The sequence below is a fragment of the Ursus arctos genome, unplaced genomic scaffold (assembly GCF_023065955.2).
Source record: "Ursus arctos isolate Adak ecotype North America unplaced genomic scaffold, UrsArc2.0 scaffold_13, whole genome shotgun sequence".
NCBI lineage: Eukaryota > Metazoa > Chordata > Mammalia > Carnivora > Ursidae > Ursus > Ursus arctos.
The window spans coordinates 31,609,792-31,624,488 of record NW_026622797.1 but is presented as its reverse complement, the minus strand read 5'-3'; the positions used below and the strand labels follow the sequence as shown (position 1 = coordinate 31,624,488).

At 36.1% G+C, this 14,697-nt stretch overlaps 1 protein-coding gene across 2 annotated transcripts in view; it reads left to right on the top strand.

The window, feature by feature from the left end:
* Positions 1-14,697, top strand: part of AKAP7 (A-kinase anchoring protein 7) — a 138,608-nt gene that overhangs the window by 7,737 nt on the left and 116,174 nt on the right. For both annotated transcript variants that reach the window (XM_044386332.3, XM_048225935.2), the window contains exon 3: positions 13,984-14,123. In XM_044386332.3, the coding sequence (XP_044242267.3) occupies positions 13,984-14,123 (140 nt within the window). The remainder of the gene's footprint in view (positions 1-13,983; positions 14,124-14,697) is intronic.

The following is a 14,697-nucleotide window of genomic DNA, read 5'->3' as shown; positions in this document are numbered from 1 at the left end:
ATCTTTTCCTCTTGGCCTATAGAGAAAAACAGTCTTTTGGGGTTTTACAGCTAGAGAGAAACCTTCATTTGAAGAATTAGTATACCTGTTAGGTACAAGAAGATATCCTTTGGAAATGAGGAGCAAGAGTACCAAGGATTTAATGTTTTCCTTTTAATTTCCTACTTTTTGAGCAAATAAAATGAATCTATCTAAAAAATGCAGTCACTTCTTTCTGATTTCATTACTTTCTCTAATTTCGGTATAAAATAAAGAAGAATTTTCCCGAATAACCATGCCTACATGCCTATGATGGGCATCTCTCCTCCGCCCTTCCTGCTCTGAGCCCCATTCCAATCTGAACCATTCCCACCGGAGTGCTCGTAACTTAGACCGGAACGAGAGGTAAAACTTGTTCACCATGCCAGCCCTAGGTACTTGGGACTTGACATATCTGACACAGAGCTTATCTGTTTGAACAAACAGCTTCTACCTGGGACTGACAGCGAGCTACTGCAAGAATCCCAGAGAGCAATTACTATTTCTGAAGCTGCCGTATCATATCTCCACTGGTGAGGAGAAACGATGGCCACTGGGACCAGAAAGAAGGAAGGGGATGTGTTTGTGGCTCTGCACTCCTTTCCTGCTCTGAATGGTCTAGCTGCTTCTTCAGATGATGGGCATTGGGAAGATTGGCCAATCGTTTATACAAATAGGATCTATTCTCTGTAGTATAGGTCATATTTATTACCAAAGAATTGTGTGACCTGTGTAAGTTACGGGCTCAGGTCAGTCCACGCAAATCCATTTTTAGCTGTATAGTGTAATGCTACTTTTCGATAGTTCCGTCTTTGTGAATAAGAGGTCTTTGTGGATTAGTCTAGACTCCAAACCACCATGTACAATATTATTTTTGTGGGAAGATAGATTTCAAATTCCAAGCTCCAACTTACACACAGTGTGGTATGAGAGAAATGGAAAACCTGTGTTCTGAGTTTTGGTTATTTTATTTTCTACTCACATAACCTGGACACTTAAACTGTATGAGCTGGGCTTTTCAACTGTGAACTGTGCGTAAGTTCCTTCTGTTTACCTCACAGTGTTGCTGTACAAATCAGAGGCGGTAACATGTATAAGAGGGCAATTAAAATGTAAAATAACACACCAATGCTATTTACAAAAGCTTTGAAACATATCCCTCAGTTATTTGGGGACAACTCGTTCTCTCTCATTTTTACAATAGCATTTACTAAGACACTAGAAACAAATACTAAAATTCTTTGCAAACTAGAAACTACTAACTAGTTTTGTGAAATGAAATTTTTATAGAAATGCACAGAAACTGGGAGTTTTGTTGTCAACCCTTAAACTTTAGATGTAGTAATAATGTTTGTATCCAAAACACAGGAAAACTGGTTTGTGGCTTGAATGGACTTAATGTGGCTTTCTCTTACATTTAGTAACATGGAAATTTAATCAATTTACTGGACTGTGGTAGACAACAACCTTAGAATTCTCAAGTTGCTGGTTGTTGCCTTTGGTTCTTTCAGTTTCCTTTGGTGGGTGGAAATTATGAGTTAACTGCCAAGAAATTCTTGCCGATAGAAACCCTGGCAGAGTGATGAGGAAAGTAGTGCTAACAAGAACATTGTGGGAAGGAGAATCCTTGCCAGTAAGAAAACTCCTCCCCAAATGCTTGGTTCATAGCGTCTTAGTTGCCAACTATGGTACCTTCAGTGTGGGTGCTGTATCATGCTGTATCAGTCTTGTGGTCTGGTTGGCTGAAATGGGTCTTCACATTTTTTGTTAGTTTTGTTCTTGAGAAGAGACTATTTTACTAGAATTATATGTTAGAATATAAAATGTATTTGGGGTTCCTGCTGGCTCAGTTGGTTAAGTGTCTGACTCTTAATCTCAGCTCAGGTCTTGATCTCAGGGTTGTGAGTTCAAACCCCGCATTGGGCTCCACACTGGGCATGGAGCCTACTTTAAAAAAAAAAGAATATAAAATGTATTAAAATATTATGTTGAATTAAATATAAGTTGTATTAGAATTATATGTACTAGAATATAAATATACGCACTGGAAATAAAATATCCAAATTTATGTGTGAAAGAAAATCTATTAGAAATGTTGAAGAAGCAATACAGCCTGAGCCACATCTTCTGGCTCTATAGGTTGAACGTGTTCTGGGAGAAAATGTAACATTAGTGAGTTGTTGACCTGGGCCTGGGTGGGTCTGTTCTCTTTACAAGGTAGAAATGTCATTGGTCACTTGGTTAGAAACACAGCAAATCATCCAGAAAATGCTTAGAGTTGCTTTTAGTCTTGCCTCTGAAAGTTGAACAAGAGTCTACAATGAAGAGTCGTTCTGCTGGTAGGAATGGAATGTAAATCTGTGGAGAGCTTTAGGTTGATTGACTCAGTTCTCGCAAGAGAATCATAGTCCTTCACTATCATGCCACATTTAAATCAAGACTGAAAATAAAATATGAGTGATTTTTTTTTTTTTAGTTATATGTTTTTCATAATTTTGGAATTCAGGTCTTATGTCGAAGTTATAATTCTTATTTTACCTCATACATAATTCTAGCCTTGTAATTATTGGAGATTTTAAAGATATGGAAGATTATTATTTTGTTATTTATTAGCTAATACCAATAAGTTGTATTTTAAAAAGTACTTTAACTCTTAAGTATTTTAAAATATCAACTGAAACCTACCTTTCCCTGAAAGATCTTTTTTTGATAGAAAAATATTGTATCAGATAAAGATTAGATCTCAGTATCTGTTATAGTAAGTGATAATCCTGAGTGAATTTTAACTTTTATTTTTATTTTTTAAAGATTTATTTATTTACTAGAGAGAGAGAGTGCACATGTATGAGTGGGGGGAGGGGCAGAGGGAGAGGGAGAGAATCCCAAGCAGACTCCCAACTGAGTGTGGTGCCTGACGTGGGGCTCGATCTCACAACCCTGAGATCATGACTTGAGCTGAAATCAAGAGTCGGATGCTTAACTGACTGAGCCACCCAGGTGACCCTGTTTTTTTTTTTTTTTGTTGTTGTTGTTGTTGTTTTTTTAATCTCTGAGCCCAACGTGGAGCTTGAACCCATGATCCCCAGATCAAGAGTTGCATGCTCTACCGGCTGAGCCAGCCAGGCACCCTTCCTGAATCAATTTTGTTTAAAAAGGATAAAGTAGGGGAGCCTGGCTGGCTCAGTCAGAAGAGCATGTGACTCTTGATCTCAGAGTCATGGGTTTGAGCCCTATATTGGGTATAGAGATTACTAAAAAAATAAAATTAAATTAAAAAAAAAGGAAAATTATGTTCTGTGTCATCTCTGGGGAAGCATGGAGTACATATTCCAAATTTTTATGAAGGGGCTTAAGGCAAAAATTTTTTTTTTTAAAGATTCTATTTATTTATTTGACAGAGATAGAGATAGCCAGCGAGAGAGGGAACACAAGCAGGGGGAGTGGGAGAGAAAGAAGCAGGCTTATAGCGGAGGAGCCTGATGTGGGGCTCGATTCCATAACACCGGGATCACGCCCTGAGCCGAAGGCAGACGCTTAACCACTGTGCCACCCAGGCGCCCCGGCTTAAGGCAAATATTTGTCTCAATACAAAGGTTTTACATCTTTTTCCTTTAAACACACACACACACATACAGACACAAGAAAACAAAAAATTGGAAAAGCCCAGTGAACACATTAATTCATTCAACACACATTTATTGAGTGCCTACTGTGTTGCAGGTACTATTGTCTCTGGGTAAAAGATTTAGAAGATAAAATTCAGTTAGTACATAAATATATGGAGAGTTATCCAACCTCAGAAGTGTTAAAGGATGCATGTTAAAATATGATTATAACTTATCAGATTGTCAGTATCTTTCCAAAATAATGTTCAATGATTTTAATGTCATGTCCACATTGCTTGTGACAATGTACTTTATAAGTCCTTTTAGAATGGAGTTTGTTGGGGTCTCCAGCAATTTTCAGATATGGGATAGATCTACTCAGGGATTCCCAATGTAAGGACATAGTCTTACTTATAGAAGAAAGTTTATTCATCAATAAATGTGTCACAGCATCTTTTAAATAGTAAAAATATTGGGAAAAACCCCCAAATGTCCAAGATTAGGGAGTGAATGAATAAGTTAGACTAATGCCTTAAATTACATGTTATGAAAATAATTTTTCTGGAAACTATCTTACAAGGAATAATTCACACCTAAAATGCAAAATGAAAAAGTAGGGGGTAAAAAAAGTATGGGTGTTTGTTTACAATTGTATAAATACTTTATGTGTCCTGTCACCAGAATTCATAGTGGTTGTGTTAAAGATCATGGGTTTATGAGTAGTTTTTTGGTTCCTTTCTCTAATCTTCAAATTTTATGAATGTTTTTTAGTTTAATGAAAAAATACAATTAGCCAAACTGTGGAAAGGGCCCAAATGTCCATCGACTGATAAATGGATAAAGAAGATGTGTGTGTACATATATGTATATACATATATACATATACTTGTATACATATACATATAAACATACATACACACACACATACACAATAGAATATTACTCAGCCATCAAAATGAATGAAATCTTGCCATTTGCAATGACGTAGATAGAGCTAGAGTGTATTATGCTAAGCGAAGTTAAGTCAGAGAAAGATGAATATCGTATGATTCCTCTCATATGTGGAATTTAAGAAGCAAAACAGATGAACATATTGGGGGGGGAAGAGAAGGAGGCAAACCATTGAAGAGACTCTTTTTTAAAGATTTTATTTACTAGAGAGAGCGAGAGAGCACACAAGCAGGAGAAGGGGCAGAGGGAGAAGCAGACTCCTGTTGACCAGGGATCCCAACGTGGGGCTCAATCCCAGGACCCTGAGATCACGACCTGAGCTGACACTGAGTCAGACGCTTAACCGACTGACCTACCCAGGTGTCCCAGAGACTCTTAACTATAGAGAACAAACTGAGGGTTGATGGAGGGAGGTGGATGGGGGATGGGCTAGATGGGTGATGGATATTAAGGAGGGTTCTTGTTATGCTGAGCACTGGGTGTTATCTGTAAGTGATGAATCACTGAATTCTATTCCAGAAACCAATATTGCACTGCATGTTAACAAACTAGAATTTAAATAAAAATTTGAAAAGAAAAAAAAAGGTACAATTCGAATTTGTGAATGTGCATGTAAGCTTCATTGATTCAGTAAATAGAGTGCTGGATAAACTTATTCCTCTTTGATTCTGTCCACTAACGTTATTCCTAATAGTGTTAAACTATGGTGGTTATAGCTACGGCTGTGGGTCAGACTGTCAGAGTTTTACACTTTCTCTTAAAATGTTTTTTTTGGGGTCATCTGGCTGGATCAGTTGGAAGAGCATACATACGACCCTTGATCTCAGGGTTGTGAGTTCAAGCCCCAGGTTTGGTGTAGAGATTACTTAAATAAATAAAGAGACTTAAAAAAATTTTTGGAAGTATAATTAACACACAACATTATATTACTTTCATGTGTACAACATACTGATTCAACAATTCTGTACATTATTCTGTGCTCATCATGGTATGTGTAGTCACCATCGGTCACCATACAACATGATTATAATATTTTGACTCTATTCCCTGTGCTGTACTTTTCAGCCCCATGGCTTATTTATTTTATAACTGTAAGTTTGTACCTACTAATCCCCTTTATCTATTTCACTCATCCTCCCCTGCCTTCTGGCAAGCATGTTTGTTCTCTGTATTTAAGAGTCTGTTTTCTCTTTGTTTCTTTGTTCGTTGGTTTTTTTATATTACACATATAAGTAAAATCAGCTGGTATTTGTCTTTCTCAGTCTGACTTACTTCACTTAGCATAATATCCTCTAGGTCCATCCACATTGTTGCACATGTCAAGATCTCATTCTTTTATATGGCTGAGTAATATTCCATTGTATGTATATACTACATTTTCTTTATCCGTTCATCTATCCATGGACACTTGGGTTGTTTTCATATCTTGACTATTGTAAATAATGCTGCAATAAACATAGGGGTGCATATATTTTTTGAATTAGCATTTTCATTTTCTTTGGATAAACATCCTCTAGTGGAATTAGTGTATCATGTGGTATATCTATTTTTAAGTTTTTAAGGAACCTCCATACTGTTTTCCACAGTTGCTGCACCAAACTACATTCCTATCAACAGTGCACGAAGGATCCTTTTTCTCCACATCCTTGCCAACACTTCTTTTTTTTTTGTCATTTTGATTCTAGCCCTTCTGACAGGTGTGAGGTGGTATCTCATTGTGGTTTTGATCTGCAGTTTCCTGATGATCAGTGATGATGAGCATGTTTTCATGTCTGTTGGCCATCTGTATGTCTTTGGAAAAATGTCTCTTCAGATCCTCTGCCCCATGTTTTAATTTTTTTGGTGTGTGTGTGTTGAGTTGTACAAGTTCATTGTATATTTTGGGTATTAACCCCTTATTGGGTATATCATTTGTAAATATCTTCTCCCATTCAGTGGGTTGCTTTTTTCATTTGTTGATAGTTTCCTTTGCTGTACAAAAGCTTTTAATTTTGGCGTGATCCCAATAGTTTATTTTTGCTTTTGATTCCCTTGCGTGAAAAGGCATCTAGAAAAATATTGCTAAAGCCAATGTCAAAGAGATTATTGCCTGTGTTTTATTTTAGTTTTATGGTTTCAGGTCTCACATTTAGGTCTTTAGTCCATTTGAGTTTATTTTTGTGTATAGTGTAAGAAAATGGTCCAGTTTCAGTCTTTTGCATGTAGCTGTCCAGTTTTCCTAGCACCATGCTCCTTCACTTTCTTACTGTGTCCTTTGAGCAAGATTGTGTAGGCTCAATTCATTATCTATAAAATTGGCATAATAATTGTAGCTATTTCAGGAGTTGAGAGGATTCAGCTTGTTAATACATGTAAATATTTATTAATCTCACCAAAATTTTTTGCCTACGTGTACTTGCTAAATTAAATATTTAAAAAATTTTCATCTTGAGAGCAATGTTTTATAATAATATTATTGAATGCTTTCAGCACATTGCTAACTGCTTTATATTTTCTTATATAATCCTCAGAGAAAATGAGAGAGGTAAATTTTTTTAAAGAAAGTTTTAGTAATTTTCTAAGATTACTTAAATAATAAGGGGGAATAATGCTATGAATAGAGAAGGTAATATTGTAAATCATAAATTCAGGAGTTTTAAGAATGATTACTTCAAAGATTTTGACTGCTTACAGAACAGGAAAAAAAAGAAAAGATTATCAAACAAAGAATCTAGTTTGTTCCCAGCCTTTTGGCTAAGAGGAAATGTGAAAACAATCAACCAACACTAACAGGTGGACTATCTAATTAGAGTAATTTCATAATTCATTCTCTTGTAGTTTTTTCGAAGGAATAAATAAAACTTAAGGAAAAATTAGATAATTTGCATAAAATGACATGTGCTTTGGATAAAAAAACAGATGCATGGATCAGAGAATTGTAGCCCTTATCGACAAGACCAGATTCATTAGAGCACATTGAAATGGCTACTGAAATCATTATGAAAATTAACAGTGTAATAAATTAAATTTATGAGGTGAGGTTATGAGCTCTAATCCAGTGAAAGATCCAGGGTGCATGGCCAAAGCGTTCTCTGTTTTGCTTCTGTAATCATTGATCTTTAATGCTTTTATTTGTAAACTAGATATTATGCGAATACTTTGCTCATTATTATTTTCATATAAAGTAAGTTAAAAGAATAATAGCAAATTATATCAACTGAGCCAACCAGGCACCCCACAAAAGAAAATTTTAGATAATCCAATTGAAAAGAAAGTTAAATAGTTATGGATAAGATTAGAGAAAGCTAAGGGAATTTAGAAAAACGCTCTACTTCTTTATTTTTACTCTGAGGGAGGTTTGTTTGTTTTTAAGAGGTTGTATTTTGAATTGGGATTTTACTCTATGTCATTCTCGTGATACCAGAATTGTTTTTTATTTAACTTAATTAATTAATTTATTTGACAGAGAAAAAGTACAAGTAGGGGGAGCAGCAGAGGAAGTGGGAGAGGCAGGCTCCCCACTAAACAGGGAGCCCTGATGTGGGGCTCGATCCCAGGACCCTGAGATCATGACCTGAGCCAAAGGCAGAGGCTCAACAGACTGAGTCACCCAAGTGCCCTGATACCAGAATTGTTAAGAGTTTTTATATAATTATAACTATTATCTTCCAAGATTGATTTTCCTTCTCTGGATGTCTGTAAAATGGATTTATGGAATGTTTGAAATGGCAAAATAAGTCACTATGGGAAGAACAGTTTAAACAGATAAGGTACAAAACAACTTAAAATGCTAAAATCTCAGTGGTCTCTTAAATACCATGATTTTTAAGTCTGTTCATATTGAGTAAAAACAGCAGAAATGATTCAGTGTCTTAGTTCACACTAAGGGTACATTTTACCTTGCCACCCAATACACATGTGTACGTAGAAACCTCGAATTTCATGGAGCAATACTTACACCTGCCATAAGCAATGTACTGACTATACTACATGTATTCTATTCTACAGTATTCTATTCTGTTCTCCATTTTATTCCATTTCATTCCCTTCCACCCCACCCCACTCCACTCCATTCCATTCCATTCCATTCCATTCCATTCCATTCCATTCCATTCCATTCCATTCCATTCCAGGTTTTAAAAAGTGCTTTTAACTTATCTTCTAGGGACACCTGGGTGGCTCAGTTGGTTAAGCATCTGCCTTCGGCTCAGGTGATGATGGCAGGGTCCTGGGATCAAGTCCCACATCACTCTTGCTCAGCAGGGAGCCTGCTTCTCCCTCTGCCTGCTCTGCATGCTGCTCCCTCTGCTTGTGCTCTCTCTCTCTCTGACAAATAAATAAATAAAATCTAAAAAAAAAAATTGTCTTCTAAGTTGATTTCATAACCCACTAGTGGGTTGATGCTAGCAGTTTGAAAAAAGACAAACAAGAAAAACTAGATTATATGTTCAGGATTCTCTTTCTACTATGTTATTTTTGAAATTAACTAGAGGTAGAGGTGATAAAATCAGCTGTGTTATTAATTTGGACACTTCTTCTTTTTCCTCTTCTTCTTCTTTAGGTTATTTATTTTTTATTTTAGTAATCTGTACACCCAACAGGGGTTTCAGCTCATGACCCTGAGATTAGGAGTCACGTGCTCTTCTAACTGAGCCTGCCAGGCACCACTGGACACCATTCTTTATCTAATTTCACCATGAAATGTCCTAATTGGTACAGGTGTTAAATTAGTACCTTTATCACAGATGACAGAAAACTAGAACTAGAAGAGACTCTAGATAGAGATTACCTAGCTGTCCCACCCCTGTCCCTGCCCCTAGTTTTTGTTTTTTAAAAAATATTTAATGATGGAAACTCTCAAGCACATTCAAAAGTAGAATAGTAGACTGAACCTCATCTCTCTATCACCTCTTCCTCACTGGGTTATTTTGAAGTATATTCCAGACATATTTTATCTGTAAATACTTTAGTATGTGTCTTTAAAAGATAAGGAATCTTTTTTAAAAAGCGTATCTAAAATATCCTTCCCATGACAAAAAATAAGAGTAATTCCTAATGTCATGAAATATTCTGTCAGTATTCACATTTATCTGTATCATAATTTTTTAAAAACTGTTTTGAATTAGGAACCAAAGTCTACACACTATATTTGATTGACAGATCTCTTCAGTTTTTTTTTTCATCTGTAGATCTCCCTTTATGTGTGTGTGTGTGTTTATTGAAGAAATCAGGCTGTATCGATGCCTGATTTCTTCATTCATTAAATATTATGGACATTTAATGTATTTCTCTGTCCTTTATATTTCAGTAAACTGGTAGATGAAGGAATCTTGATTAAGTTTTGGAATATTGGCAAGAAAGCTGCAAAAATGCTTTGAATTTCGTATTGTGTGACATCAGGAGGTGTAAAATGTTTGGTTGTCTTGCCTTTTTGTGATGTTAAGATTTATCAGTGGCTTCCCATCTTGTCACTTGATGTATCCATTATTAAAATTCCATTTAATGGATCATCCATTGATAATCTTGGGGTTGATCCATTACTCTGGTAAGGGTTTTGAAATGGTGATGTTATAACACTGTCTTTTTGCATCATTAGCTGAAAATTTCTATAAAGAAGGACTTTGCCTTAGTTAACTGATTCCCTGTATGACTCTTTGCTTATTAAGAAAGGCAGATAACTGCTTGATTTTTTTTTCTCTTTTATCACCAAATTTGTAAAATAATAGTTCTTTAGACTAATCCAAAGGTGACCTGTGAATTTTGGTTTTAATTTTTCCTTTGAGTATTATAATGAACTGATGGTTATAAGCATAGTTGATATATTTCACACCATTGAAGTTATTCTATTTGATGGTCAAATTGTGCCATCTTTGGTTAGTGAGGGGCCTTTCAAATGGACATGGTGCCAGGAGTCTTTGAAGATCCAGTCTCTTCTGGTATATTTTATGCCTCAGACCTGGAAAAAGCTCTTCTCTAAGGATTGGCCAACTTTTTAAGTTCTCAGGTAGAGAAATGAAGTGATTTGTTGGAAAGATGCTTGTTGGAAGACTAGTCTTTGGGTCACTGCTCTTTTCACTATGCAGTGCTGCCTCCACAGGGCTGAAACAGACATTACAGCTGCCTTGCCAGCAGCTGTTGCCCCTCTTTCCTTTCAGATTGCTTTTCCCCAGGTAGGCATAGGCCGATCACTCACTGTCCCAGCTTCCAGTGCTGCCATGGGTTGGTTTTGTTTTAGAAATACTTTTCAGTGTTATCTTTAATTTTTTAAAAACTGCTCAAGATTGTTCTTCATTTTCCACAATCATAGAGAGTACAAGTGGTCTGGAAAACAATGGATTGTTTATACCTCATCTTAGTTTCTTTTTGGAGTCTTCTAAATGATAGCAGATACACATTTATCTCCCCAATTCAGGTTCGCTCTGGGTAACATCTAATAATTATGATAGCTAATGGTAGTGCTTATTTTGTACCAGGAAATAGTCTAAGAGCTTTAATGTATTAACTCACTCAAAAAATGGCCCTGTGAGGTCACTATTATTATTATTCTCAAATTATAGAGAAGGAAACTGAAGTAAAGAGAATTCTTGTGACTAACTAAGATCTCACAGCCAGTAAGTGGGGCGGGGGGCAGGATTCCAACCCACACACTGATCCAGACTATATTAAAATTGGTTTCCATTTCTAGAGTACCGGTTTACCAAGAGCAGATGGAGGTGGGCTAGGAATGTATTCAGATGTGGCTTTAAAATATATGTGGTACTTTATTAGCATATTTTGTGGATTCTGTTTAAAATTAGTAGATTTAGTTTGGTACTACAATCAAATGTAGGACTGTTTCTTAGATGTCTAAAATTACAAGCAGCTCGACAACATATTGATTTGATTTTCCGTATTTAAAGAATTGCATGGGAAGTAAAAGCCAGTGGCATCATATGAAGCAATTCAAATGATGCTCGCGATACAGATGAGAATGTGGCAAACTTTTTCTTAGCTATAGAATTTATAAAGTTCTGACAAGCTTACATGCAAGAAGCTGATAATAATTCATATTTCAAATACATGTTCTCTGTGAAGATACATCATTTTAGTCATATTAATCACAGGTATATTATTGAGAAATAAAGTAGTGAAGTAGATGTACAAACATACCAGATAATTTTGTCCTAACTCATAATGATAGAGTCAGACTTATTACCCAGGTTACCTTGCTCTTCATTTACCCCCACCTTCTAGATGTCACAAGTGTATGTTACTCCTAGAGCGTGTTACTCCTATCTCTACAAATCTTTAGTTTTTATTTTTATTTATTTATTTTAAAGATTTTATTTATTTATTTGACAGAGATAGAGACAGCCAGCAAGAGAGGGAACACAAGCAGGGGGAGTGGGAGAGGAAGAGCAGGCTCCCAGCAGAGGAGCCTGATGTGGGGCTCGATCCCATAACGCCGGGATCACGCCGTGAGCCGAAGGCAGGCGCTTAACCGCTGTGCCACCCAGGCGCCCCTACAAATCTTTAGTTTTTAAATTTTAAACATACTCTACTAGTTTTCTTAGAAGTTAGCACTAAAATACTATTTGTGACATTTATTTAAAAATTGTTTATTCTTAATATTTATTTTTTATTTTTTAAAAATCTTTTTAAAGTTTATTTATTTTTAAGTAAATAGAGACACCTAATGTGGGGCTTGAACTCATGACCCCAAGATCAATAGTCAACGTGCTCCTCTGACTGAGCCAACCAGGTGCCCCTACTCTTACTATTTTAAAGAACAGTAGGGGTGCCTGACTGGATAAATTGCTGGAGCAGGCGATTCTTGATCTCAGAGTTTTAAGTTTAGCCCCACACTGGGTATAGAGATTACTTAAAAATAAATTCTTTTTTTAAAGAATAATAGAATAAGGAGAATTACTTCTGCCCTTTGGTTTTGCAGAACTTTAGCAGAGAAACAGTTTGATCTAGTAGGAAATATACTAGAAGGAGAAAGTTAAAAGATCTAAATGCCAGATTTGACTCTGTGACATTGAACAGTTTTGTTTTGTTTTTTTAAAGATTTTATTTATCCATTTGAGAGACAGAGAGATAGTGAGAGACAGCATGAGCAGGGGGTAGAGGGAGAATCAGGCTCCCCGCTGAGTGGGACTCAATCCCAGGACCTTGGGATCATGACCTGAGCCGAAGGCAGCTGCTTCACTGACTGAGCCACCCAGGTGCTCCCATTGAACAGTTTTTAAAAGTTTGTCTGTGCTTCTGTTTCCTCATGTATAATAAGGAGTTCAGTTAGATCGGGACTGTGTAGGCACACAGGCAGTGTGCTGTTGGTTGAGCTCAGACTTCCTACAGTCCTTTTCAAGGCATTGTGTGTGACGGTCACCAGGGTCTCTTAGAGTTGATCCTGAAGATGGAACCAACCTCCTAGGATTGAATGTAAATAAGGTGATTTCTTCCTCCTACCGCTTTCTAAAATCATACCTCAGAATATGCAATTATATTTGAATTTTTACAAAGTCTCTATAAGGCACTCCATTTTGAACAGAATGCTACTGCTCGAGACACAGCCTGAAATTTCAATCAGTGATAGTTTTGCATAGATAGGGGGAGTTCCTGATAGAGTCTGTGAAAAAGGAGACAATGGCATTTTATACCAATTTGGTAATTATTTCTGGGGGCATAGCTTCATAATTAGAATTGCTGGGTGTTGTAAATGGGTCTTTGAAGATGACTTTAACAAGTAGCCTGCTAAGTGCTTCTCAACGATCTGTGGTTAAGGACCAGTTTTGCTTTGTTTTGTTTTTTTTAATTTCCTATTTGTTGCCAACTGATATTTTCGTAAAATACAGTAAAAAATGAACTATTAGAAAAATGAAAAAAAACCCCACAAAATAGAAACCAAATTTAATAAACAAAATTACTTTGCCTACTCACTGTGAAAGTTTCTAAAGCCGTCTTAATTTTTGCAACAGTTTATGGCATGACATGGCCCACAAACCAAACTTTGAGTGGCATTGCTCTAAGTGGTTATGTTGTGGAAGTCACACATACACATATACAGGATGGAGGGAAAAATGATCTTTTCTAGTGTCATGAAGATTGTGGCTTGAGGGAGAGGATAATTGTGCTTTAGCTCATGGGCTAACTCTGGCGAACTCTCTGCTTTGTGAAGAAAGTTTTATTGGAGCACAGCTATACCTGTCCTCTGTGTTTGTCTACAGCTGACTTGGGTAGTTTTGACTAAGACCATAGGATCTGCAAAGCCTAAAATATTTACTCTGAGGTCCTTTACAGAATAGTTTGCTAGCTCCTGCTTTAGATTTAAAAATGACTATTATGAATGATTGCTACTTACGTAGTGCTTGTTTCCTTTTTTTTTTTTAACTCAATTATCTTTGTTTAAATACATTAGACATATTATTGTTTGACTTTTTCCCTCCAGTCACTGATGTACCTCACAAAAATTTGGAGAGAAGTAAAGAAAATGAACGGATCAGTAAAAATCAAATAAAGAAGAGGAAAAAAAAGCAAAAAGATTATCAACCCAACTATTTCCTATCCATTCCGATCACCAACAAAGAGGTGCTTTTTTTTTAATTGAAGTATAGTTGACATGAAATGTCACGTTAATTTCAGTTGTACGACGTAATGATTTGATGATCTATATTGTGCTATGCTCACCGTTGCACAGATGGTGTAGCTCCCATCTGTCACCATACGATGCTATTACAATACCATTGACTATATTCCCTATGCTGTGCCTTTCATCCCTGTGACTTGAAGCCTGTACTTCCCATTCCCCTTCACCCATTCTGCCCATCCCTCCACCCCTCTCCCCTCAGGCAGCATCAGTTCTTTGTATTTATGGATTTGTTTCTGCTTTTTTGTTTGTTTGTTTATTCATTTGCTTTGTTTTTTAGAGGTGCTGTTTTTTAAAAAACTATTTTACTAAAAAGTTTTATTTTAAATTCAATTTAAGGTACACTAAATGCTTGTAAACCCATTTGCTCTCAGCTCTTAAGTGTCTTTGATGGCATTTTAGCTAGACTATATAAGAAATAGTCTTATTTAAACAAAATATATTTAAACAGTAATTTTGAGAAATAGTATTTAAACAATCATAATTAAACAATAATTTTGCAAAAACCTTTTGAAA